The sequence below is a fragment of the Cynocephalus volans genome, chromosome 8 (genome assembly GCF_027409185.1).
Source record: "Cynocephalus volans isolate mCynVol1 chromosome 8, mCynVol1.pri, whole genome shotgun sequence".
Lineage (NCBI taxonomy): Eukaryota > Metazoa > Chordata > Mammalia > Dermoptera > Cynocephalidae > Cynocephalus > Cynocephalus volans.
In genome coordinates, this window is record NC_084467.1 from 103,610,053 (window position 1) to 103,637,368 (window position 27,316).

A 27,316-nucleotide genomic window follows, 5' to 3' on the forward strand; every position below is an offset into this window, starting at 1 on the left:
AGGGTTTTTTTTTTTTTTTTTTTCCGGTGGCTGGCCAGTACGGGGATCCAAACTCTTGACCCATATGTGTCTGTTTTTATGCCAGTACCATGCTCTTTTGGTTACTATAGTTTTGTAGTATATTTTGAAGTCAGGTAGTGTGATGCCTCCAACTTTGTTCTTTTTGCTCAGGATTGCTTTGGCTATTTGGGGTCTTTAGTATGTTGTTGTTTCTATTTTCATTTGTTTCAAGGAATTTTTTAATTTCCTTCTTAATTTCTTCATTGACCCATTTTGGTTGTTTAGGACCATGTTATTTAATTTCCATGTATTTGTACAGGTTCTAAAGTTCTTTTATTGATTTCTAGTTTTATTCCATTGTGGTCTGAAAAGATACTTGATATGACTCTGATATTTTATATTTGTTGAGACTTGATTTGTGGTCTAACATAACTGTATTTTCTAAACATTTCTGATAACCATCCCTTCCTTCCCATCCCCGCTGCCATGTCCCTTTCCCAGCTACACTGATTCCTGTCCTGCTCTACATCACCACCAAAGGGCTCTTCCTAACTAAATAATCTGATTGTATAATTCTACTCCTCATATTCTTTAGTAGCTCTCACTTCCTATAAAATAAAATCTAAGTTTCTTAGCATGATATGCACAACCACTCTTGGTCTGGCCCTGCCAACCTCTTGAGCTTTTGCCATTCTGGTACAACATGGCTGAGTAGACTGGACGACATGATCTTCCTCCAACATACCATATTTTAAATCATACTGTGGTTTTTTACACATGTTCTCATTCCCTGGGACACCCTCCTCATTAGTCCATCTGGCAAACCAGTGCTCATCCTAGAAGTCACACATTAAAACTTAACTCCTTAATGGAGACTTCCCTGACTACTTCAGACAGATTTCCTTGTCTTCCTTTTATTATTTTTTTTTTATTTTTTTATTTTATTTTATTTTTTTATTTTTTAAATTTTATTTTGTCGATATACATTGTAGCTGATTAATGCTCCCCATCACCAAAACCTCCCTCCCTTCTCCCTCCCCCCCTCCCCCCAACCATGTCCTTTCTGTTTGTTTGTTGTATCAACTTCAAATAATTGTGGTTGTTATATCTTCTTCCCCCCCCCCCCCGGTTTGTGTGTGTATGTGTGTATGTGTGTGTGTGAATTTATATATTAATTTTTAGCTCCCACCAATAAGTGAGAACATGTGGTATTTCTCTTTCTGTGCCTGACTCGTTTCACTTAATATAATTCTCTCGAGGTCCATCCATGTTGTTGCAAATGGCAGTATTTCATTCGTTTTTATAGCTGAGTAGTATTCCATTGTGTAGATGTACCACATTTTCCGTATCCACTCATCTGATGATGGGCATTTGGGCTGGTTCCAACTCTTGGCTATTGTAAAGAGTGCTGCGATGAACATTGGGGAACAGGTATACCTTCGACTTGATGATTTCCATTCCTCTGGGTATATTCCCAACAGTGGGATGGCTGGGTCGTATGGTAGATCTATTTGCAATTGTTTAAGGAACCTCCATACCATTTTCCATAGAGGCTGCACCATTTTGCAGTCCCACCAACCATGTATGAGAGTTCCTTTTTCTCCGCAGCCTCGCCAGCATTTATCGTTCATAGTCTTTTGGATTTTAGCCATCCTAACTGGGGTTAGATGGTATCTCAATGTGGTTTTGATTTGCATTTCCCGGATGCTGAGTGATGTTGAGCATTTTTTCATATGTCTGTTGGCCATTTGTATATCTTCCTTAGAGAAATGCCTACTTAGCTCTTTTGCCCATTTTTTAATTGGGTTGCTTGTTTTCTTCTTGTAAAGTTGTTTGAGTTCCTTATATATTCTGGATATTAATCCTTTGTCAGATGTATATTTTGCAAATATTTTCTCCCACTCTGTTGGTTGTCTTTTAACTCTTTTAATTGTTTCTTTTGCTGTGCAGAAGCTTTTTAGTTTGATATAATCCCATTTGTTTATTTTCCCTTTGGTTGCCCGTGCTTTTGGGGTCGTATTCATGAAGTCTGTGTCCAGTCCTATTTCCTGAAGTGTTTCTCCTATGTTTTCTTTAAGAAGTTTTATTGTTTCAGGGTGTATATTTAAATCCTTAATCCATTTTGAGTTGATTTTAGTATACGGTGAGAGGTATGGATCTAGTTTCATTCTCCTGCATATGGATATCCAGTTATCCCAGCACCATTTGCTGAAGAGGCAGTCCCTTCGCCAGTGAATAGGCTTGGTGCCTTTGTCAAAGATCAGATGGCAGTAAGTGTGTGGGTTGATTTCTGGATTCTCTATTCTATTCCATTGGTCAGTGTGTCTGTTTTTATGCCAGTACCATACTGTTTTGGTTATTATAGCTTTGTAGTATAGCTTAAAGTCAGGTAGTGTTATGCCTCCAGCTTTATTTTTTTTGCTGAGCATTGCTTTGGCTATTCGTGGTCTTTTATTGTTCCATATAAATGTCTGAATAGTTTTTTCCATTTCTGAGAAAAATGTCTTTGGAATTTTGATGGGGATTGCATTGAATTTGTATATCACTTTGGGTAGTATGGACATTTTCACTATGTTGATTCTTCCAATCCAAGAGCATGGAATATCTTTCCATCTTCTTGTATCCTCTCTAATTTCTCTCAGCAGTGGTTTGTAGTTCTCATTATAGAGATTTTTCACCTCCTTGGTTAACTCAATTCCTAAGTATTTTATTTTTTTGGTGGCTATTGTAAATGGGCAGGCTTTCTTGATTTCTCCTTCTGCATGTTCACTATTGGAGAAAAGAAATGCTACTGATTTTTGTGTGTTGATTTTGTATCCTGCTACTGTGCTGAAATCATTTATCAATTCCAAGAGTTTTTTTGTAGAGGTTTTAGGCTGTTCGATATATAGGATCATGTCATCTGCAAACAGGGACAGTTTGACTTCATCTTTTCCAATCTGGATGCCCTTTATTTCCTTCTCTTCTCTGATTGCTCTGGCTAGTACTTCCAACACTATGTTGAATAGGAGTGGTGAGAGTGGGCATCCTTGTCTGGTGCCTGTTCTTAAAGGAAAAGCTTTCAGCTTTTCCCCATTCAGGATGATATTGGCAGTGGGTTTGTCATATATGGCTTTAATTATGTTGAGATACTTTCCCTCTATACCTAACTTATAGAGGGTCTTTGTCATGAATGAGTGTTGAACTTTATCAAATGCTTTTTCAGCATCTATAGAGATGATCATATGGTCCTTGTGTTTGAGTTTATTAATATGGTGTATCACATTTATTGATTTGCGTATGTTGAACCAACCTTGCATCCCTGGGATGAATCCCACTTGATCGTGATGAATAATTTTTCGTATGTGTTGCTGTATTCTGTTTGCTAGTATTTTAGTGAGGATTTTTGCATCTATATTCATCAAGGATATCGGCCTGTAGTTTTCTTTTTTGGTTATATCTTTACCTGGTTTTGGTATCAGGATGATGTTTGCTTCATAGAATGAGTTTGGGAGATTTGCGTCCGTTTCAATCTTTTGGAATAGTTTGTAAAGAATCGGTGTCAATTCCTCTTTGAATGTTTGGTAAAATTCTGCTGTGAATCCATCTGGTCCTGGGCTTTTCTTTGTTGGGAGCCTTCTGATAACAGCTTCAATCTCCTTTATTGTTATTGGTCTGTTCAAATTTTCTACGTCTTCACGGTTCAGTTTTGGGAGCTTGTGTGTGTCCAGAAATTTATCCATTTCCTCCAGATTTTCAAATTTGTTGGCGTATAGTTGTTTATAGTAGTCTCGAATGATTCCTTGTATTTCAGATGAATCAGTTGTAATATCGCCTTTTTCATTTCTAATTTTTGTTATTTGAGTCTTCTCTCTTCTTTTTTTTGTTAGCCATGCTAATGGTTTGTCAATTTTATTTATCTTTTCAAAAAACCAACTTTTTGATTCGTTGGTCTTTTGAATTGTTTTTTGGTTTTCAATTTCATTCAGTTCTGCTCTGATCTTAATGATTTCTTTCCGTCTGCCAACTTTAGGATTGGATAGTTCTTGTTTTTCTAGTTCTTTAAGGTGAAGTGTTAGGTTGTTCACTTGCCATCTTTCCATTCTTCTGAAGTGAGCATTTAATGCAATAAATTTTCCCCTCAATACTGCTTTTGCAGTATCCCACAGGTTTTGGTATGATGTATCATTGTTTTCATTAGTTTCAATAAACTTTTTGATTTCCTGCTTGATTTCTTCTTGGACCCATATGTCATTAAGTAGAATGCTGTTTAATTTCCATGTGTTTGTATAGTTTCCAGAGTTTTGTTTGTTATTAATTTCTAGTTTTAATCCATTGTGGTCTGAGAAGATACATGGGATAATTCCAATTTTTTTGAATTTATTGAGACTTGATTTGTGACCTAATATGTGATCTATCTTGGAGAATGATCCATGTGCTGATGAGAAGAATGAATATTCTGAGGTTGTTGGGTGGAATGTTCTGTAGATATCTGCCAATTCCAATTGGTCTAGAGTCTTGTTTAGATCTTGTGTTTCTCTACTGATTCTTTGCCTAGATGATCTGTCTAATATTGACAGTGGAGTGTTCAGGTCCCCTGCTATTATGGTATTAGTGTCTATTTCCTTCTTTAGGTCTAATAGAGTTTGTTTTATAAATCTGGCTGCTCCAACATTGGGTGCGTACATATTTATGATTGTTATGTCTTCTTGATGGATCAGTCCTTTTATCATTAAGTAGTGTCCCTCATTGTCTCTTTTTATGGTTTTTAGTTTAAAGTCTATTTTGTCAGATATAAGAATAGCCACTCCAGCTCGTTTTTCTTTTCTGTTTGCATGGTAAATCTTTTTCCATCCTTTCACTCTTAGTCTGTGTGAATCTTTATGGGTGAGGTGGGTCTCTTGTAGGCAGCATATAGTTGGGTCCTGCTTTTTGATCCAGTCAGCCAGTCTGTGTCTTTTAATTGGGGAATTTAAGCCTTTAACATTAAGAGTTGTTATTGAAAGGTGTTGATTTATTCTTAGCATTTTATTGGTTGTTTGGTTGTCTTAGGTGTCTTTTGTTCCTTGCTTTCTGATTTACTGTTTGGTTTCTTTGTTTGTTGGTTCCTTAGGTTGTAGATAGTGTTTTTGTTAGCTTGTTTTCTCTTCATGAATGTCATTTTTATTGTACTAGCGGGTTTAGATTTTTCTTAGGTTTTTATGGCAGTGGTAGTTATTTTTCAGGAACCAAACCCAGTACTCCCTTGAGGATTTCTTGTAAGGGTGGTCTTGTGGTAGTGAACTCCCGCAGTTTTTGTTTGTCTGAGAAATATACTATTTGCCCCTCATTTCGGAAGGATAGCCTTGCAGGGTAGAGTATTCTTGGCTGGCAATCTTTGTCTTTTAGTATTTTGAAAATATCATCCCATTCCTTTCTAGCTTTTAGGGTTTGTGATGAAAAGTCTGATGTTAACCTGATTGGGGCTCCCTTATAGGTGATTTGACGCTTCTCTCTTGCAGCTTTTAAGATTCTCTCTTTGTCTCTGAGTTTTGCCAATTTGACTATGACATGTCTTGGAGAAGGCCTTTTTGGGTTGAATACGTTTGGAGATCGTTGAGCTTCCTGGATCTGAAGATCTGTGATTTTTCCTATACCTGGGAAGTTTTCTGCCACTATTTTGTTGAATATGTTTTCAATGGAATCTCCATTTTCCTCCCCTTCTGGAATACCCATGACTCGGATATTTGAGCGCTTGAGGTTGTCTGATATCTCTCTCAGATTTTCTTCCATGTCCTTGATTCTTTTTTCTTTCTTTTTGTCTGCTTGTGTTATTTCAAACAGCCCATCTTCAAGTTCAGAGGTTCTCTCTTCAACTTTGACAAGCCTGCTGGTTAAACTCTCCGTTGTGTTTTTTATTTCGCTGAATAACTTCTTCAGTTCAGCAAGTTCTGCTACATTTTTTTTCAGGACATTGATTTCCTTGTATATTTCCTCTTTCAGATCCTGTATACTTTTCCTCATTTCATCATGATGTCTAGCTGAGTTTTCTTGTATCTCATTCAGTTTCCTTAGAATTATCACTCGAAATTCCTTGTCAGTTATTTCAAGGGCTTCTTGTTCTATAGGATCTAGAGTATGAGATTTATTAACTTTTGGTGGTGTACTTTCTTGATTTTTTGTATTTCTGGTGTCTTTTTTTTGGTGTTTATTCATTGTGGCAGGGGGTTTCACAGTCCACCGGTTTAAGACTAATGACTAACTAGGATGTTGCTGTGGTTGCCAATTTGGTATGGCTCCCGCCGTGACTGCTCAGTTGGCCTCTAGTGTCTTGTGTGTGTGGTTGCCTCGGGTCTTGGGCTTCTCCGGGGAGCCACCTTTCTGGTCAGCTTGTACTCTGCTGGGCTGGTGGATCACGTACCACAGGGTGTGTGATCTCTGTTGAGCTTTCACTTTCTGTACAGGACTTCTCCCCGTTCCGTGTGCTCTGGCCCAGGCTGTTAGATCGTGCAGTGGCGACCCCACCGGGTGTGTGGTTTCTGTCGAGTCTCCGCCTCCCTGGCCGCACGTCTCCCCCCTCTGTGCACACTGTGCTCGGTTGGGGCGTGTCTTCTGCACCCCTCGTCTATCAGCTGGGCCTTCAAGACCCTGCTCAGCACCGCCTCGCCCAGGAAGTCTACCAGGTTTCTGCTAGGCACAGACGACCGGTCTCTCTGGGTGCCTTTGTAGCACTGTGTAGATCTTTCTCGGGTCTTGTTCACCTTTGTATCCCCCCGGTATAAACCGAGTCTAGTGCCCGCCTGCAGCCTGCTCTCCGGCAGGTTCAAGCGGACCTGGGACCTCTCCTACCACACTATTCCCAACCAGAAATTCGTTAGGCTTTTTTCCAAACTGGTGGTCGCAGAGATGGTATCTGCCTCCCAGTAACAGGAAGTTTACCGGGGCCGGAGTCCAGGGTGTGGTGGAGTGACAGTCGGCCCGCCCGTACTTCCTAGCCCTCCCAAAACTGGTCGGGACGCCCCACACCCCCAGCCCTGCCAGAGAACCGTGGAGGGAGTGGGAGAGGAGGCCGGCCGCAGGGTCCGGAAAGCCCTGCGCCAGGCCAAGCAAATGGGCTCAGTGATGGCCGAGCAGGGCGGAGCTGCCCGCACCTGGGAAAATGGAGGCAGCACCGGGGCAGTGAGTGGCCTGGTGGTGCAGGCGGGGAGCCGCGTGGGCATCCACCCCCCGAACAGAGCTGTGCCAGGGATCACTCACAGTTCTGTGCCAGGTCGGGCGCTCGCTCTGTCTCTGGTTTGTTGCCTTCCGTGTTCTCGGCGCTGCCGCCTCGGGCTGTTCAGTCGCGGCGCCGCTCGGGCGCTCCCAGGAGTCTTCTTTAATGCCGGCCTGAAACCTCGAATCCTGGATAGGGCAGCTGGCCGCCTTCAGTGCGGCCCCAGCCTCCGGGATCCTGGCTGCATCCACAGCAGCCCTGGCGCCGTGTTCCCTGTTTCAAGACTCGCTTTTGCAGCTAAGAATCAGTTCTTTTCCTGCTCCACACTTCAAAGCTGTTGCCTGTAAATGAGGCGGCCTCTCCTGCCGGGGGCAAAGTGGCGTTGAGCCCCCACGACCGGCCAGCAGCAGCAGTCCTCCCTTCAGAGATGGCCAGAGGAAGGTCCACAAGTTTCCCGGCTGCCTGAGGCCCAGTGGCCACCTTTTCCACCTCAGCTACTCCGCGCCAGCCGCCGCAGCCGCCGCCATCTTGAAAACTCTGTCACTGAGATTTTTAATTATGGGGGTAATCCCTTCCTTCCGTGCCAGGTGCGGGGGTGGGGAGACCCCTCACATCCAGTCTTTGATCTGGGTTTGAGCAAAAGAGAAAGACTTCTATAAAACTGTCAGGGAGATGGGAAGGGGCCTTGAAAAAGAGGTTGTAAATGGGCAGGTCACCTTTGATCAGTCGCCCCAGGTCCTTTTCCTTGTCTTCCTTTTACACACTGGACATTATAGACCAGGTCATATTATCATTATTGTTATTCTCATGTCTCTCTTGTGTTCTCCTTCCGAGCAAGACTGTGTTCATCTCTCCATCCCCATACCTAGCTTAGTACGTGCTATATAGCGAGTGCTTAATCAGTATTTGTTGAAAGAGTGAATGAATGATCACAGTGGCATTTCCTCGGTTCATAAAACCTATTTTCAATGTGAATTTGCCAAGAAATTAGACACTTTGTATTTAAACTAACACACATATACCTAGCAGAAACATGATAACCTTTGAGGCCTTCTGACCTTATCAAGGTGAAGCTTTTTGGGTGAAAGCAGGATCTCTATATTTTGGGGGGATAGGCATATCTTATTTTAGGCTCGCTCAATTACCTTAGCTTAAGAAAGAAATTCAAAAGTCAATTTGAGTCACATCATTTAAAATGGACATATATTTAATCAAGGTTGTTTGGGTCCCCTAAACAAAGGGTTCTTAACCTAACCTAAGAAAATGTAAAGGAAGAAATATCATTAAAAACTAAAACATAATAGGAATTTGAATATGTTATTTGATATGCTACTTTGGGTTTCTGATAGTTTGCTTATTTGTTTGTTTTTTAGATTTGTTTGTGAGGGAACAGTGGAAGATAAGATCTTGCAGCTCCAAGAAAAAAAGAAAGATTTGGCCAAACAGGTTCTATCAGGATCTGGAGAATCTGTCACCAAACTCACTTTGGCTGACCTCAAAGTCCTTTTTGGCATCTAACCTACTGTTCATAGGGCTCAGAATTATGCCATTGCTGGTTTGTATAAGCATCTGAGAGTAATGACATAACCATGATTTACCTCTTTCCTGGCATTCCATTTCACTGGCAAGCCTTTTGCCCTCCTCAAAATGAGGCATAATCTTATCCCTAGAATTGAGGATGGTTAATCAATCATGTTAATCAATCAACTTATTTAATGAGTGGCATAGAAACCAATCTGATTTCAGATAAGAGAAAATGCTTTAGAATTAAATGATTTTGGAAAACAGCTCTGGCAGAATTGTACATAAGATTTAGTAAAGCTCAAAAACCCATGTGTTGCCTTTCTATCCTCAGCTGATGGGAGACCTAGTGTTATTACCTTCCCTAACACAGGCCCCATCACATCTCTTCATCTCTTCTTGCCAGTGAGGCTGCCCCTGTAACCATCTCTTTATGGATGGAGCAGAGAGTAGATCCTGACAGACAGCCATTCCTCTGCAGTTGTCTCAGCCCAGGCAGTTCTTCCTTAGGCTTAAGATCAAGGAGATGCTTTGTTTATAAACAGATGTGGGGTATAGGTATCATTCTATCATTTAGTATCAGTGTATCTGTGTCGTACAGTATTTGTATCATTTGGTATCATTGTATCTTTAGTATTTCTATCACATGTAGTATTAGTATGATAATTTAATACTTGTATCAGTTTTCACAATATTTGTATTTTTACAAGTTTACAGTATTTGTAGCATTTAGTATTGTCATATTATTCAGTATTTGTACCATTGTATCATTTAGTATTTGCATTATCTTTGGTATAATCTAATAAATACATGTTTAACAGCACAGTAGAGATAATCCTATGTGTTCATCAAACCCCATTTGCTTTTCTTTCTGGGCACCCAGAGACACTACATTTCACAGTCTTCACTGCAGTTAGATGGGGTTCTTATTACAGTGTGAAGGTTAATTCTAGGTGTCAACTTGGTTAGATGAAGGAATGCTGAGAAACCTGGTAAAGCTATCTTTCTAGGTGTGTCCGTGAGGATGTTTCCAGCAGAGATTAGTATGAGAGTCTGAGTGGACTGGGTGGGAAAGACCCACCCTCAATGTGGGTGGGAACCATCCAATCCACTGGGGGTCTGGAGAGAACAAAAGACAGAGGAGAGAGGTGAAGCTCTCTCTTGATCCGTTGGGGCTGGGATACAGTCTTCTCTCCTGTCTGTGGACATCAGAGCTCAAGACTCTTCAGCTTTTGGGTTGCAGGACTTACTTACACCAAGGACACCATCAGCTTCCCTGGTTTTGAGGCCTTTGGACTTGGACTGAGCCATGCTACTAGCATCCAGTTTATAGACGGCCTATCATGGGACTTTTCTTCATAGTCACATGAGCTAATTCCCTTAATAAATCCCTCTCATATAATTATAACATATCCTATTGGTTCTATCTCTCTGGAGAACTCTGACTAATACACTTAGTTCTAATCAATGGAATGTGGAGAGAAGGGATGCAAGTTATTTCTAGGCTGCCCTCTAAAACGTTCCCAATGATTCTTCATGCTGTTTCTTCCCTCAGCCTGCTGAATGCAAAAGAACTAATGAAGACTACAAGGCCCGAGGGAATGGTGAAGTCACTGCATCAGGGGTTCTTAACCTAGTTTTTGGCCATTGATGCTTTTGTCAGACTAGTAAGGCCTCGGTCCCTGAATGACTATGTGGAACAGTCTTCCCCATGTGTACCTCTCTCCTCACACCAACTCATGTGCATTGGATTATGAAATGATAAAGAAATAATTTTTTTAAACCACTGAGATTTGAGGATTCTTCATGTACCACTCAGTACCCTGACATATAAATACTTGAGACTTTTATACCTCAGGAAACCATTCAGATTTCCTTCTTCCCATTAGCAGTTGTTCCCAAAACACTTACTTTGCTCATTTCTGCTAGAAAGAATCATAGTTCTTCCTAGACAGAAATACTGCCGTCCTTTGAGTTGGGTTAGGAGACAAAACCTATGTAACTCAGTCACAGTGTGAACTAAGGCACTAGAACTTTTTTAAGCAAAGGTTCCCTTTAAGGACAAGAGCTAAAGACTTACAAAGGTAACGTGGCATGGTGGGAAGAGTTCTGGTCTAGAACTTAGACTTAACTCTAGTTCTAGTTCACTTAGCTGGGTGTATAACCTTGAAAAAATCATTAACTTCTCTACACTTGGGTTTCTTCAGTGTAAGATGGGCAATGTTTTTACAACTCAGCAGCTACAATGAGGTCTCTGGTAAAATCAGGAAATGAAGAAAGTAAGGTTACCCTTTTGAAGTTATGCTGTAAGATCAACACACTAAGGTAAAGATAGAGTCACCTAAGAAGCAATGGTTCCCAGGCCAGGAAAAATGTTCAAACCCTGGCTCTACCATTTGCTGATTGTCTGGCATTAGGCTAGTTACAAATTCCTTGGGCATCTCAGTCCTTTCAGCTGTAAAATGTGTAGATTAGCACATTTGTATATCTCATGCACCACTGGGAATTTAATAACAAATATACATACTATAACTTGTTTGACAAGATAGATCAGTAATGTCCATCAGAAGGGTATTAGATGAACATTGTCAGTGTCCATTCCAAGCACTGTTTAGAGGAAAGGAAGTCTTAAGTTTCAGGTTCAAGTATTCTGGCTTTTAGTTTGGAGAGGGATTCAGGGATTATAATCTACAATCTTCAGATATCCAGAGCCCATTAACAAATGTAATCTACTGTAAGATTCCTCCTGGTATCTTAAACAGTTTCTCTAGTTTTCCTTGTCCTGGTTGTAAGCTAGCAAAGCCACCTAATTATGTCTTGGATAGGTGTTCCTAGGACTGAGGTGCTACTGATGAGATGTGGATGCAGAAAAAGTTGGAACCACCATCCTAATGGGATGGAGTGTATCAAACATGCATTCTTAAATCCTAGTTCTGGGAGGGAGATATCTTATGCATTAATGTAAGTGGCATTCTGATATCTGTCTCAGGCTCATGTTCATTTTAGCTAGTGTGAATCAATTCCTTAAGGTCTGTGTATGACATGGTGGGTCTCTGCAGCCTCTAGCAGTGGGTAGCATCCCACACCATAGTGCTGCACTATGAGTCCTGCCAGTGTCAACCAGCCTTGTTTCATGTGATATACCACCACCACTGGGTTTTCTTTTCACATCTGCCTGCCACCTTACCAGACTTGGGCACAAACAATATGAGATCATAAGTGCTTTATAAACCATAAAGTGCTGGTGTTAGGTCTGGGAATATGAGAATAAAGTAGCATTATGGATGAAGCTGAAAGAGCCAGATGGTGAACATCTGTTACCAAAGCACAACCTTCCTGAGCACTAAATTTACAAGCTATTTCTAATGTGACAGAAATGTCTTCATGGAAGGTTTATAGTTTCACTTTTCTTTAGCCATGTTGATCACACAAGAGCATCATGCATGCCATGGCTGTGTGGAATCTTGGGCCCTTTAAAAAGCCTGTCTATGATTCCTATTTCCATGCAATCATTATGAATAGCAATAGGTAGAATTATATCTTTATGGGACATGACCCCTTTCTCATCAATTATTTGTGGTGATTTAGTATAGTTATTGCAAAAACTGGGTTGTTTCCTCTGACTGCCTTGCTCAATGAAGTGGCTTTTAACAGGGCTTGCAGGTAAAGGCAGATTCTTCTGCACTAAAAAGATAACCAACGGGACACCAGTGCTTAGTGTGACCTCTCTGATGGTCTGAAATCTTGATATCTGCCATAATACCTTGAGAGAATTGGGTTTACAAAGTGGAATGTTATACTGCTATTTTTTGTATAGCATCTAGCCCTCGGAAAGGGCAGGAAGAACTAAAAAACGTAATGGGAGGCACAAAGAGAATTACAATAGAAATTTAGAATTCCTAGGCATGTAACTTAGATTAAAATATTTTCATAAATAAAAATGAAATTAGGGTTAGTAATAGAACAAAGTACCACAGGTGTCAGTAGATTGAAGATGGAGATGGAAATGGAAAAAAACAGCCTAACCCCTAGAGAGGGAATAGGGGAGAAACACAGCTACACAATTTTTTTACATCTTGCGTCCTCTTTACCCCAATTCCATAGCTAAATCTGAGTGTAGGTAGAGATTACGTATGAAAGGAAGGATGGGGAGAATAGTTCTATTGCTTAATTATTCATACATTAATTGAAAAATATATATTGAGCACCTATTATATACTGGGCACTGAAAATAGGAAAGTAAGCAAAACCAAAAACCATCCTGTCCAACTGAGGCTTAGAGTCTAGTAGGGGAGACAGGTTTTAGTCAAATAACTGGATGTGGCTGTAAAGCAGCCATGGTGATCAGTATTACAAGGGAGAGGTACGTGTAGCTGGGAGGGCCAATAATGGATTTGACCGAGTCAGAGAAGGTCTTTGAGAAAGTGATGAAGGAATTGAAGTCAATATGTATGAGCTAACAAGGCAAACAGTGAAATGCCTCTTCCTATATTCTGCTTCTAATTAGCATTCACTTCATTGAACCATCTCTTAGTTAAGCCAAACCTAACACACAGGTATATATCCCCTGGAGTAAAGTTGAGCAACTATTGCATTTTAGAGATTACAGAATGGGTCAGCTCACCAGGTATATGTGTATGTTTATTATCCAACATGGCCAAGATGTTTATCCTGTTACAACATCCCAGAGGACTGAGGCTCTAATTTGTGGCTTTTTTCTTACCTGTAGCATCAGAGGCATGACTTACATCATAAAGTTGCATCCTGCTGAAGTTTCAATGCTCACAACTCAAAGATGATTTCTGAAGCATTTTGTTACATACATTAGGACGATTTAGGAATTATCCTAAATCGTCCAACCCTTTTCTTCCTCACCTTGAAGTCTTGGACTCTGTAGGTCACTCTGAATTTGCCAGGTCTTTCAGCTGGCAGGGTAGGTGCATTAAATTGGGTTTAGACACTATTGTAGCTCACGCCAAGCAACAGCTGCCCCACCCCTCACCCCATCCACATAAACTTTAAATATGTGTAAGAGAATTGTTACCATTAATATTACTTAAATGCTAAGGCATTAGTCAGAACCTAAATGTCTTACAGAAGTTTTCTATTGCAATATAACTTAATGTAGAGTAGTTACTGAAACCTTTTCCAACTGAAATAGATGGTAAGCTTTTACACTCAGTTTTGAAATCTGATTCATTAAAAGAAACATGGAAAAAGATGATGTAATACAATAGGCTTCTGCATGGCAGGCAATCCCTAGATGTCTGAGGTAACTGGAAAGTTCAAATCTGGTCCCTCAGGTGCATATAATTTATCTGACAGGTTGCTGAGAAGGCCAAGATTTTTTTCCCAAGTGGTATTTGGTTAAATGACAAATTTTGGGGTTTGGGAGAAGGGAAGTCTGGCTTGTAAAAATAGACACCAGGGAGATCCAAACTAACAACTCTACCAATTAGATCTTTATTTATTCAACAGAATATTGACTAAGCCTCTACTACATGCCCGGAACCGTCCTACAGGGGGCCATTATAGTAGTCAATAAACGTCAAATCCCTGCCCTCACAGAGCTTACAGTCTAGTATAAGAGGACAGACAATAAACAGAATATATGTTAGATGGTAATGAAGCCAAATAAGTGTGATATGGAGTACCAGGGTGGGGAGTTGCTATTTATACAGGGTAGTTAGGGACATCTCTAATAGGATATTTGACACTGGCGCAGAAACCTGAGGAAAATGAGTGAATCGTGAAGATATCTGTGAGAAGAGCATCTCAGATGGAGGGGCAGTGACTGTAAGTCCCCAAGACAGACAGTGCTTGGTTTGAACAGCACCAGGCAGGGCAGTGTGGCTGGAATAGAGTGATGGAGAGGGCTGGGTAGAAAATGAAGGAAAAGAGGGGATCTGGATCATGCAGGCTCTTTCATGCTGGTGTAAAGACTGGCTTTTGTTCTGAGTAAGACGGTAGGCCACTGGAAAGTGCTGAAGAGTGAAATGATCTGACATATTTTAAAAGGATCTCTCTGACTATTGGGTGGAGAATATACTGTAAGGAAGTAAGAGTAGAAACAGACTAGTTAGAAGGCTGTTATAAAACTAAGGGAGAAATCTTGGTATCTCAAAAGAGGATGGTAGCAGTGGAGGGGGAGAGCAGAGGTCAACAGATATATTTTGAAGGTAGGGCTGATAGGATTTTCCAATGGATTGGATGTGGTGTGTGAGAGAGGAGTCAGGGGTGTTTCCAAGGCTATTGGCTCCACCAACTGTAAGAATGGACTTGTGTTATCTTTTAAGGAGATGGAGAAGACTGCAGACAAGCAGTTTGGTGGTAGTAGGCAAGTGGAAAGTGAGAATTGTAATATGAGAGTCCGTTTGGACATCTTAAATTTGAGGTTCTATTCTACATGCAAGGAGACATGTTAAGTAAGCTATTGGACATAATCATATTGAGTTTGGACCTGGAGATAAATTTGGGAGTCATCAGTATATAAATGGTATTTAAAGTCATGAGAGAATGAAATCATCTAGGGAGGCAGGGGGGAAGATAGAAATGCGAGAACTGATCCTTGGCACTCTTCAATGTGTAGAGAACAGGAAGATAAGGAGGAAATAGCAAAGGAGACTGAGAAGGAATGGCCAACGAGATGGAATAATTAAGAAGAGTGATGCCATATACAAACCAAGTGCAGAAAATGTTTCATGGTGGAGAAAGTGATCACTGTGTTGAATGCTGCTGATAGGCCAAAAAGGATAAAGATTGAGAACTGACCATTGGCTTCTGTAACATGGACCTTAGTGGTGACTTTGATAAAAACTATTTCCGTGGAGTCCTGACTGATTGGATTAGATCTGAGAGAAAATGAAAGGAAATAAGTGGAGACAGCAAACAATTCTTTTGAGATCTTTTCAAAGGGGAGCAGATAAATCGAGAAGTTGTGAAAGGGGGATGTAAAATTGTTATGGACTGAATTATGTACCCCAAAATTCATAGGTTGAAACTCTGATCCCCAATGTGACTGTACTTGGACACAGAGCCTTTAGGGTGGGGCCCTTAGCCAACAGGACTGGTGTTCTTATAAGAGGAAAAGATACCAGGAGTACACATACATAGGGGAAAGGCCATGTGAGGACTCGACAAGAAGGTAGCTATCTACAAGCTAGGGAGAGAGGCCTCACCAGAACACTACCAGCACCTTGATCTTGGACTCCCAGACTCCAGCACTGTGACAAAATTAATTTGTTGTTTAAGGCACCCAGTCTGTGGTATTGTTATGGCAGCCCTAGCAGACTAATACAAAAATCAAGGGAAATTTGTGTTTTAAGATGGGAAATATTGTAGCATGTTTATTTTCTGAAATGAGCACTCAGGTAGACAGGGAAATTACTGGAGCAATGTTCCTGGGTAGTACCGATTGGATGGAATCTAGTACATAATGTAGAAGTTCGCTTTTGATAGGAATGTAAGTATATTTATAAATGTGGTGGGAGGGTAGGGAAATTCTCTTCTGAGTCCTTTTATTTTCTTGGTGAAATTAAAGATCTTAAGTGGAAAGGAGAGGTGGGGTAGAAATTGGAATTTGAGAAGAAAGTATGAAATAATTATCTAGGAGAATGGGAGAGTAAATGGACTAGGGAGATGTTGTCAGGCTACTGAGCAATGCTGAGCCCACTGAAATTAGTGGTCATAAATTTAAAGTGAAACTAGTCATTATGCTTCTGTGTTTTTTTGCAGGATCAGTTGGGTTAGATGGAGAATTGGATCTAACCTGGGTTGGGGTTTTGCCAAGCAAGAATGACAGAGGGAGACTATGTAAGAGAGAGATTATAATGATGGTTTGGAGAACCTAAGCTGAGAAGGATGAAGGGAAAGACATGAGAAGGGTGAGAGGAACAATAAGAAGGTGGTAGGATCACTACACTGTGGTTCCAAGGAGGTAGAAGAATTAGTAGAGTCAGGTTATTACAGTGGGTGAGCTGGAAAGATGGGTGGTTGTGGCTGTAAGATGCCTGAAATTGAGACTATGCATGGGGTGCAGCTGGAATCAAGGTCTAGTGTGTAATTGTATGACTAAGGTAGGGAAAAAAGAACACTGGGGGACCGGTCACAGAACTAAGAAGTCTATATGGATATTATCTCTATAATGATGAGGATTAGAACTGAAGCTCGTTGCTGTAATCTTCAAGGAATGAGGGGGAATGATTTGCAGCTGTGTAGATGGCTGAATTATGGAAGAATAGCAAGTTGTATACTTTAAAGGCATGAGTTTCAAGGCTGTCCATTTTATTTTATTTTATTTTTAAAAAGATGACCGGTAAGGGGATCTTAAACCTTGACTTGGTGTTGTTGGCACCACGCTCTCCCAAGTGAGCCACGGGCCAGCCCAAGGCTGGCCATTTTTAGAAAAGTAGTAGGAATAATGATCTAGAACAAGGTTTTTCAACAGTAACACTACTGATGTTTTGGACTGGATAATTCTTTGTTTTTGGATGCTGTTCTGAGCTTTGTAAAATGTTTAGCAGCATCCCTGACCTCTATCCTCTAGATGCGAGTAGCACCCTGGCCCAGTAGTGGCAACCAAAAATGTCTCTGAGACTTTGCCAAATGTCCCCTAGGGGGCAAAATCACTCCCTGTTGAGAATCACTGATCTTAAAGTAGCAATGATGAGCTAAGGATACCCACCTGACCTCTGGGCCCAGTGATGTAAGGAGTGAGGAAGAGCAAATAGCTAATAATATGAGAGGGTGATGGGGCAGCAGTGTGTTCTGGGAAGATCAGATTTTTGTTAGAAAAGGAGCCTGTTTCCAGAAAAGGGTGAGAATATAGAGAATATCTTAGTATTAATGGCTACAATGTAGCCACATCTGTCACCCTCAAGGAGGACATGTCTTCCACAGTGACCTGACAGTCATCATCTAATTATCTCACTTCCCTTGCCTGACCCAGTTCACCACTCAAATGAGTCACCCAGTTCTTAAAGGATCTTACAATGCAGATTTCAATAATTACATTTAATACATGCTGAGTTTATTGCTACATAAGGAATCAAAAGTTTCAGAACACAAAACATATATATAGTGAAGATCTTGGCAAGGCTGAGGCACCAGAGCTCTGTATGTCCTCTCCCCAGAATTCTTTAACAGCTAAGGAGTCAAAGCCTCCAGCTATTTCTAGGTACATAGATAAAAGCAAAGACTACTCTATAAAAACAAAGAGATGTGAGGTAGATGAAGGTATCTAGATCATCAGGCATGAGTAGAACTGCAATGAATGTATGAAGTTCTAGGTCAACATTACTCTTCTTTATTAACTTTCTACTGGTATGCTTTTGATCAAATAGTAGTATTCTGGGCTTTGGAGGTAGAGGGTGAACGTGGCATAGAGAAGCCTTCCGAAACAACATCACATTATAATGGTCACAAAACATGTACCGGTAAACCAAGTGTGTTAACAAAAAGTGGGTAAGATGAAAGAAAATTTTTACTCTCTTGAGGGAAACACCTAAATAATATGTAGCTCAGGGAAAAATTTAAAAAGGTTCTAATATCTCAGAAAGTAAGGAACTAAACTACCCCTCATGATCTCTAAGTTCCAATGGCATAGATACCTCCATACCTATACAAAATAGAAAGGAGCCTCCCATGGTATAGAGAGAACATTGCCAACCTACCTTGAAGAGAAATGCAGTGGTGGTCTCGTGCTCAACCATCCGTAAGTCAATTAGTGAGTAACTCACAAAAAAACATTTGAACTCTAATGTTAGATAAGGCACTTTGTTTTTAATTCTATCAGTCAGTCTCTTCAAAATGAATCAAGCTCTGGGGTCCTCTGGTAATTCTAGGTCATGCTGACCACAGCTTTACCAGCCTGAGCACATACCCAGGAAACTGTCAGAGGGCTACAGTCCTAAGTAGACTCCTTGGTGCACTCTGTCCACCTGTCCATGTGCATTCAGACTTCTCAGTAAACTTCCCACAGCATGACCAGTGGGGACGACCTGGGTGGCCTTTGTGTCCATGGCCACAGCCCAGGTACCCACCTGCAGGGTATGGAATGGAGAGGGAAAAACAACCATCAGAGTGAAGTCCAGTAGTTACCATGGAAGTTAAACCCCCTGGTCACATCCCAACTCATGAGAGTAAAAATATTTAAGAAAAACCCGGTGAGAGGAACAAGCTACCTGACTCCTCTATAGACAGGAGGACTTTCAAGACTGATCACAACAAACCAACCAATGTTAGCCAAAATTCTAAGAATAGCATTAAAATTTGCTAACTGAAGATGAACTAGTTTCGATTTTAACTATACAATGAACTAGTTTGGATTTTAACCATCAAATGATTGAAGTGAAAAGGAAGGGCAGATTGGAGGAAATAAAAAAGATGGTAGATCCTGAAGTGTTTTCATGGAAGGGTGCAAAAGCCTATTTTGTAGCCCACCAGTAGAGCAAGGACATGATAGGATAATTTTTTAAAAAAATAATTAGGTATCTTGCCTGAGCTGACTTCCCAAAAAGAGCCAGACCTGGTTCAATTGGTTTAATTATCCACTCTCTCATCCTTGCCTTATTTGGAATTTCTTTAAGTTTTAAAAGGAATAAGATGGGTCTGCGTTTTTCACATTGCTCAGGCTGTTGGAAAGGGTACAGATGAAATTGAGATCCCACAGAGAAGCAGAGAGCTCATATGACTGGTGAACTGTATCAAAAATAAAAAGAACTCAGAACTTTGAAGTCTGCCATTTCAATTCAGAACAAAGAAGCTTTAAGTGAAATTTTTAGAACAGTGGTATCTTTCTATACACAGGCTATACTTTCTAGAAACCAATACAGATATAATAAACCTAGTAGCTGTGTGGTAGTGGAGGGGATATCACTTGATTCCCAGGCTAGCAGACATGCCCAAGATGATGACTTTCCTCCTCACCTGGCATGGTGCCTCCACAGGCACAGCGAACTGTTTTCTGGCCTCCACTGGAGCAGAAGGTGCAGCAGTGAAACACGCCTGCATGTGGGCGGTGCTTCCTCCTCACCGTCACAGTGAATGGTGAGCCCTTCAGTGTTCAGACCAAAAACAAAGAACAGCACCTTATTAGTCAACAAGATGTTCTGATCATCACCATGTGCTAAACAGAGTCTAAATCACAGGGCCTGCCCATGGAGCAACAAGGACATCAGGAGACAAACAGAGATTAGAGGACAAGAACTCTGTGCTCGTCTGGGACGGGGCAGATATAAATGCAGTGAAAGAAGCAAGGAGTCTGTGCAGCCCTTCTACCATGCTTTTCATGGGTACTGATCTTCAACATGTGGCTAAACCCTCTGGATGCTGACTAGGGTCACACACAGCTCCATTTTCAGTGACATCTGTATTAGCTGGGGCTTGTTCTGGCAAGATGGCAGAAAAAGCAGAACTCCATGCCACAATAAGCTTAAGCTTTTTCTGAACGGATTCTGTCTCACTCTACTCTTGCATGAAGTGAAAGCATGTAGATCATTTGGTATATTAGTAATTTCAATTTGTGCTTTCATGTGACTGACTTCAGTCTCTAGGATTCTCAATCTCAACTTTTGAGGAATCTCGGGGGTAATTAGTGAAAGTCATGACCACAAGCCTAGGACATCCTGTGGTCCTTTCTCCAATTTCTCAGCACACATCTCCTCTCCTCAAATACAGAGATAGTCTCTTTCCTTCCACCCCTTCACCCTAGACACGACATATGTGTTTACCAATCCATTTATTCTGGGATGTGAAGACATATGGAAGGGAGAAAGGTTAATTGTGTGTGGCTAATAATTCTCAGATTAGTAGTTTTCCCATCTGCCCCCTTTCCTTCAAAGATAACTTTCAGTCTCCAATTTCTGTCCTATGTTAAATAAAAAATATTTAGTAAGCGTTATAACATGCCTATCCCTATATGAGAACTCCACAGTCTGAGAAAGCACAAAGTAGAGGGCCTGGCACCTTACAAGTCTTTCAAATATTAAATTTCCCTTTTAAAGAGTTTACAATTCATTAAAAAAACAACTCAGAATTCAAAGAAAAGAGTTCAAATTCCAAGTTTGCTACAGAGTTACTACTATATATTGTATCAAGTCTCTCAGTCTAATTGGACAATGGTCCATGTGCCTGAGTGGCTTTGAAGAAAATTGAAATAATGTATGCAAAAACACATAACCCGTTCTTGACATACTGTAATTAAGTAGGCAATAAATAGTTACTGAATATTCATCTTCCTAGTGCACAAATCACAAGGTAATAATATCACGATGCTGTATAGTATTCTATTGTCCTTGTCAATGTTGATTTCTGGTTGAGAGAAAACCTCCGACTATTCCAATGTCAGCAGAGAGATACTTCTGGACATGTGAGAATTACTCAACTTTTAAAAATTCCTAATCTCGAAACCAGAAAGTGTTATACTTGTTTGTGGAGGTGGTGTAGTAACCACAGTAACAGATAAGCATATATGTAAAGCAGAGAAGAGAATTACATGGGCAGATGGTTGGGCAGATGACTGGTCAGTTGAGAGGAGGAGGCATAACCATCCTCCTTGTGTTCCAGTAGGTCCATGTCTGGTCACAGTCTGAACAAAACTGGAAAATCCTTTCTATTTTTTTAATGTGCATGCTTGTCTGCTGGTAGAATGCCCCCCTATGATCAAGGCATCTTCTGTGAATTAGGAATTCCAACAAACCAACTGAGAGAATAATAAAATACAAGCATAACTGCCAGGAGGTAAAATAGGGACAGAGAGTTCTTATCTACTTAATAAGAATCCACCAGTAAGAATAAAAGTAGCAAAATCTGGGCTGTTTATAAAGATAAAAAAGAAGAGAATCCTATTCAATCTCTCTATATAGCTGATTCTATGTGAAAAGTCTCCAGATCCTAAGACAACAGAACCCAGGAGGCCAGGTGAAAGGACCTCAGCGAAGCATGTGCACAGGTCTTACTCACCTGCACGTGCTGCTCTTTGACGCAGACCCACACGGTATAGATCCCAGGTTCTTTGGGGGTATAGGAAACACAGTATGTCCCATCCTTGTTATCCTGGACCTTAGTTTTGACTGGACTGGGTGAAGATAAGAGTTCAAAAAACAGTCATTCCCACAAGCCTGCTTCAGTTGCCTAGTATTTTAGAATGTAAATTCTACATTATTCCATTCAATATTAATTTTAAATGTCCTGAAATAGGAAGCTTCTTCCACTTGCCTCAGAATTTAATTGTGTAACAGATGGTAAACAGCATAAATTCTAATTTAGTCTGATATTCAGACAAATTCCTTGAAAATGTTATTGTGTTCTTTTCAAAAGGCTTCTGTTGTACCCTCTTGCTCTGTTGTCCCTCCTCCGTAGTCCAATTTTAGAGAAATATAAATATGCTCCTGGCACAATTTAGTAGCAAAAGGGGGCTGAATTTTGAGAAGGGCATTATTCGGTATATCAGATTTTTCAGTCTATTCCAAAGCTTGGGAGGAAGACAAACTGAGGGGTAGACCATACCTTTAAGAGGGAATTGAAAGAAAATACATTTGGTTCAGTTTGATCATATTACACTTTTTCATAGCATCATGGGGAGGTAAGATGTAACTGCTGCAGTTACATCTCCAGTATCTTAAATTTTCAGTTTCCTCACTGCTTATTACCAATGACACCTAACTGTGTGATACAAACCTGTCTTTCTTATCTTTAGGGACAACTGCAACATGAACGTTGTCTCCTCCCCTGCCCATGCTCTCTCCTGTGGCATCCTTACAAAGCAGGGTGAAAGAGGCTGTTTGTTTCTCCCGGGCTCTGTGGAGATCTGCAAGAGATAAACACTCAATCCTCACTTCAAAAGCAAACTGCTGTGACTTCATCCTCAGATCAGACACCATCTTGCTTTTCCTCTTCCGAACAAAAGTTTGTGTTTCCTGTTTATTGTAACCACCCTGTTCCCTTTCTTCTCTCTTACCCTGCTGCCTCCCAGAGTATACCTCTTGGGAGTCCCTCCTGGTAAGCCTGGTTATTTCTCAGCCATCATCTGCCCTTGGATGACACAGGATCCTGGACCTTAACTTCAGCCCTAAGGAAGCTTTGAAAATACTCAGGATTGATCTAGGTACCCAGAGAAGAAAACCTCTAGACCCGGTGAGAGGCTAGTTAAGTCCAAAAATACCCTCTCCAAGCTCTGGATCCTGCTGATTCCAGGGGTTAGAGTTGACTAGTTTGGCCCATCCATGTTGAGATCCTCCACAGCTCAGTAACTCATGCCAAAGTGTTAAAGGAATACCCAGAAGCTGCAGTCCCTAGTCCAGCATTCAGACAAAACAGGGTTTCTTAACCTGGGGTTCATGAACTACTATGAGGTCTATGGAGAAGCTTATGAAGGGTCTAAGAATCTCCTGAAATTTTATGCCCAAGCTGGTGGGTGTTTCTAGAGGAGAGATCATTCTCAAAGGGATCTATGTTTTCCAAATAGTTAAGAATTCCTGTGTCAGAGTCAGGATGACTCTTGGATACTATTTTCCTGTCAGGACTGATCTGTGAAAACATGTTTCCTTTAGAAATAGAACACTGGTCAAAAGATATCATTTTTTCCCTACAGAATGCAAACACCTACCATATCCTTTTAAATGCCAATGATATAAGGTTTATGTGAACCAAAAGGGGCATAGAAGAAAGGAAACCATAATCTTGTCTCTCTCATTCTTCTGAATCTCCCTTCAGAACTTGATCCAAGCAATCAAGACCTGCCATGTTACTCTCTGAACAAGCAGGATTTCACCCTACCCTAATCAATGCTGTTATCTCCTAATGGGCACTGTCTCTGATCTGCCATCTGATAGAAACAAAGCATGAACTTTGAGTTCCTTAGTATTTACTACTTTTCTGAATTGGAAAAGGGTCAAGCCTCACACCTGTATTGAATATTAACTGTACCCTGACCAGAACAATTCAGAAAGAAAATGGCAAGTCACCATTTTTTAGATCATTTATGTCTCTCTCCCTTGGTAAACTGATCAGTAGGAGAGCACTTCATAGCTGAACAAAGGCACTAGTTGAAAAAGCCACAAATCTTTAAACATCATGTCCCTGTCCACTGCCCTCTCAAGGCCAATGGGAAATGCCTTCCTACCTTCTCCTTGAAGGACACATTTGGCTGGATCGACCTCTTTGGTATTAATGGCCCCATAAACTTCATAGCCACGGCACCAGCCTGCTTTTTCCTGAGAGAAGCATATCTTATCATTTACCGTGGGATGGGCACTATATACAACTTTGTTCAGCTTCCTGAGCCGTTCTACTACGACCCCCTTGGTGATGAGGATCTCCAAGTCCGAACCGCTAGTCAGCAAGTGCTCAGTGAACTCCACTCCAGTCCGCATGTCTGCCAGCAGCTGTTCCAGCTGTGCCTTCTGCAGCTGCAGGGAATTTTCCTTCTGGACCCTTATGTCCTCCAGCTGCTTCAGCAGCTTGTCCCGATGCTCCTCAATGGCCTTGATGTAGCCCTCAGAGAATGTTTGAACATCAGCTGCCACTGCCTCCACTCGCTCCTGGAGGGCACTGTCCATCTCTTTGATCTGAGCCAGGGCTGCCTCCAGGGCCTCCACGTGGGGCTGGGTGCCTTTGAGGAGCTCCCGCACAGAGTCCCCATGCTTATGGATGACATTGCTGGTGAAATCATAGGGGTGCTCTCGGTGCTCCCCCACCACGCAATCCCGGCACACAGGCCGGTCACAAAGCTCACAGAACAGCCTCAGCTCTTCTGCAGGGTGAACAGGACACAGGATGGGCTTCCCAATCCGGCTGTAGCCTTTCAAGTCTTTTAGGTCCACCATGGTATGATAAGTTGTTTTCTTCTGCCGCCTAGGAGCAAACAGTCAGAAACAGGAAATCAGGGAATAAATCTAGTTGGGAAACACTTCAGCAGAGAGGTTTTAGGAGGATGGGCTCTGAAGTTAAACAAATTTGAGTTTAATTCCTTGCCCTAACCTCTAATGGCAAGATCCTCTCTGATTCCAGCTCCTCATCTGTACAGTAGGGGACAATACCTACCTGAAAGGGCTATTGTGTAGAACAAACAAAAATAGACTAGGGCTCTGGCTTGGGACATGCATTTGCAAAAGGTTGCAATGCTGACTATATCCTGGAACTTTCCCCAAGAGTTTTTTTGGGGCAAGTTTAGACAAGAGCCACAGCCTAATTCCTACAGCAAACTAGAGATGACAACATGGTGGAAAGCCAGCTCCAAGAGACAGAAACTGTGCCAGATGACATAGCAAGAAACCCCAAGCAATTAAAATGCAGCTACCTGGCCCCAATAAAAAGTCTCATCAGCTTTCATCTAAGATTTTGATAAAGCAATTTGACCAATATCTACATCACACAAATCAGCATTATTAGAGTAAAATCAATGGTCAGTAGAATCAAAGCTCCCTTTTAATTCTTTTCTGCAGGACTCTGAAGATTCAGAGAAAATCCCTAGGAAACCACAGTGACTGTTCAGAGTTCCCCTGTTATCATTACCAGCTTGTAGCTTATTTGCCTACTGTGGCACCAGAGGAGTGGCTGCAGAGAAAATAGGGTCAGCTGTTTAGTTGGCAGCATGACAGTCATAGGAACTATCACATAATTACAAGATAAAACAAAAAAATAGCGAAGACTACTAAATGGTTCTGTTGGTGAGGCCAGAAAACAAATGGAAATCAGAACTTAAAAATTATTTTAGGCTAATAGTAAAACTTTGGTTATTTTATATTCTGATGTCTTAGAATGGAGTGGGGAAGAGTAAAAAGGGACAAAAAATGATTCATCTGATAAACTATTCACCAAATGCCAGAAAGGACATAATCTGCACGCCAATTAACACCTACCAGCCCACCTCACCAAGCTCCAGAGTAACTCTAGGGTACAAGGCAAAGGCTTAGATGAGGGCCAGCCAATCAACACCTAAAGTGGGAAAGCAGCACGGGTCAGGAGAAAAAGCATAGAGTGTAGTCAAATCTGGATTTAAAACTCAGTTATATTACACACTTATCAATTATGGGAACTTGACTTCAGTTTTCTCAATAAATGGAGGTGAAAACAGTGCCTGCTTTTCTATAAGAGTGCAATGATCAAATGAGATCAAGGGCAGGATCTATGTTATTATATTAATTCTCCTCTGTTTCTCCAGCACCTGGTACAATTTATTCACTACACAAATGATTGATGATGGAAGGAAACTGTGAATGTGCTTTGTAAACTGAAAAGGACTATGCAAATCTTTATTGCTATTATTACTACAGGTATTAGGCTGATGAGGTTAACTACTGTTCTACAGTATTTGCTATTGCATTGTACACTGCTCTTTGACATTCGATGGTACTTGAGAAAGCTTTCCTTTCACCTGCTCACCAAAGGATTTATGTCTTGACACCACTTTATACTCTGTTCTTAAGCCACACCAGGTGGAGTATCCCATCTTTACCTATGAGCCTGGCAGCAGAAGTGGCAAAGATTGGCTTTGCAGGTCTGACACCTCTTCTCCACTTCCCTGTCGCTGCAGAGGTCACACACCAGGCCCTGGCCTTCTCCACGCAGACTCTCCAGCATCACGTCATTTATAGCCAGGTGGTCTATGGTTAAAGCCTTCACTCCTCCCACGGGAAGGTCCACCTGAGCATCACATACCGGACAGAGGATGCCGATCTGCGGCTGCAGACTGCGCGGCTTGAATTCCTGGAATATCGACCCCTCAGAGCTTGTGTCAGAGTCTCCCCCTCGGATGTCCACTACTGAGAAGGGTTCCAGCTTCTCCAGACACGTGGTGCAAACCGTGTGCAAACAAGGCAAGAGCCTGGGGGCTTTGAAAAGCCCCATGCACGAAGGGCAGTGAGTCTTGCCTGAGTTCCCAAGAACAGTCCCACTGGGAAGTTTGCTCACGAAGCCCAGCAGCGGCTTTCTGTTTTCTGACATATCCCCAGCGTTTGTGCCCAGTATCAGAAAAGGCCCTGGGCGGTTCTACAATGAAGTAGTATGTGATTGAGCCCACCCAAAGAGAAAGTTTCCAGAACTTGAACAGAGACCATGAGGATTCTCTCGTTGGCAAATAAAAGAGCAAACGGGAAGAAGATTCCTGAAAGGAGCCACCCACAACTCTACTCAGGAGGGCCCCATCCTTTCCATGGCATCCCATACCAGACACGCCCACGTCCTCTTCTGCCCCCCAAGACCTCCTCCCCGGATGCGCTTCCAGGTTCTAGTCCTGCTGCCAACTCCTTGCCCCTGCACCTCTCACGCCCTGCATTGCCACCCCCCTCCCGCCGCCCGCCCCACTGGTCCCGCGCCCGACACGTGACAAGCGCCACCCCCGCCCCCGCGCGATGAGGTGGGGGCCCTCCAGCTCCTTCCCTCTGAGGTGGCGCAGAGGGCCAGAAAGCCGCGAGCCCGCCGGCTCCTCGTGGTCACCGCCACCTCGCGCAGCGGACCAGAATGCCCGAAGGCTCTCGCCCCTGCCCACACCAATCCCAGCCCGGGTGTACTCGCGAGCCCAATCACCGTTGGAGAGGGGCGGCCCTCGCCGCTCCGGGCCCCGCCGGCCTCCAGAGTGACAACAACAACATCCAATAAACTTTGTGAATTCCACATTCTCGCCAA

General features: G+C 41.8%; 2 protein-coding genes across 5 annotated transcripts in view; one reads left to right on the plus strand and one right to left on the minus strand.

Moving 5' to 3' along the window:
- The window catches only part of TTF2 (transcription termination factor 2), a 106,517-nt gene that overhangs the window by 39,964 nt on the left and 39,237 nt on the right, over positions 1-27,316 (plus strand). The window contains exon 23 of one of the 4 annotated variants that reach the window (XM_063104048.1): positions 8,545-9,302. The exons of the other annotated variants lie outside the window; for them this stretch is intronic. Within the exon in view, the coding sequence (XP_062960118.1) occupies positions 8,545-8,689 (145 nt within the window). The 3' untranslated portion in view covers positions 8,690-9,302. Of the gene's footprint in view, positions 1-8,544; positions 9,303-27,316 lie in introns of those variants that run through there. 4 annotated transcript variants of the gene reach the window in all.
- Positions 17,699-26,952, minus strand: TRIM45 (tripartite motif containing 45). Its single transcript, XM_063104050.1, has 6 exons — positions 26,148-26,952; positions 23,814-24,544; positions 22,370-22,499; positions 21,653-21,767; positions 19,619-19,745; positions 17,699-18,732 (listed from the first exon to the last, which is right to left on the minus strand). The coding sequence occupies exons 1-6, from the start codon at positions 26,633-26,635 to the stop codon at positions 18,584-18,586; spliced, it is 1,740 nt and encodes a 579-aa protein (XP_062960120.1). The 5' UTR covers positions 26,636-26,952; the 3' UTR covers positions 17,699-18,583.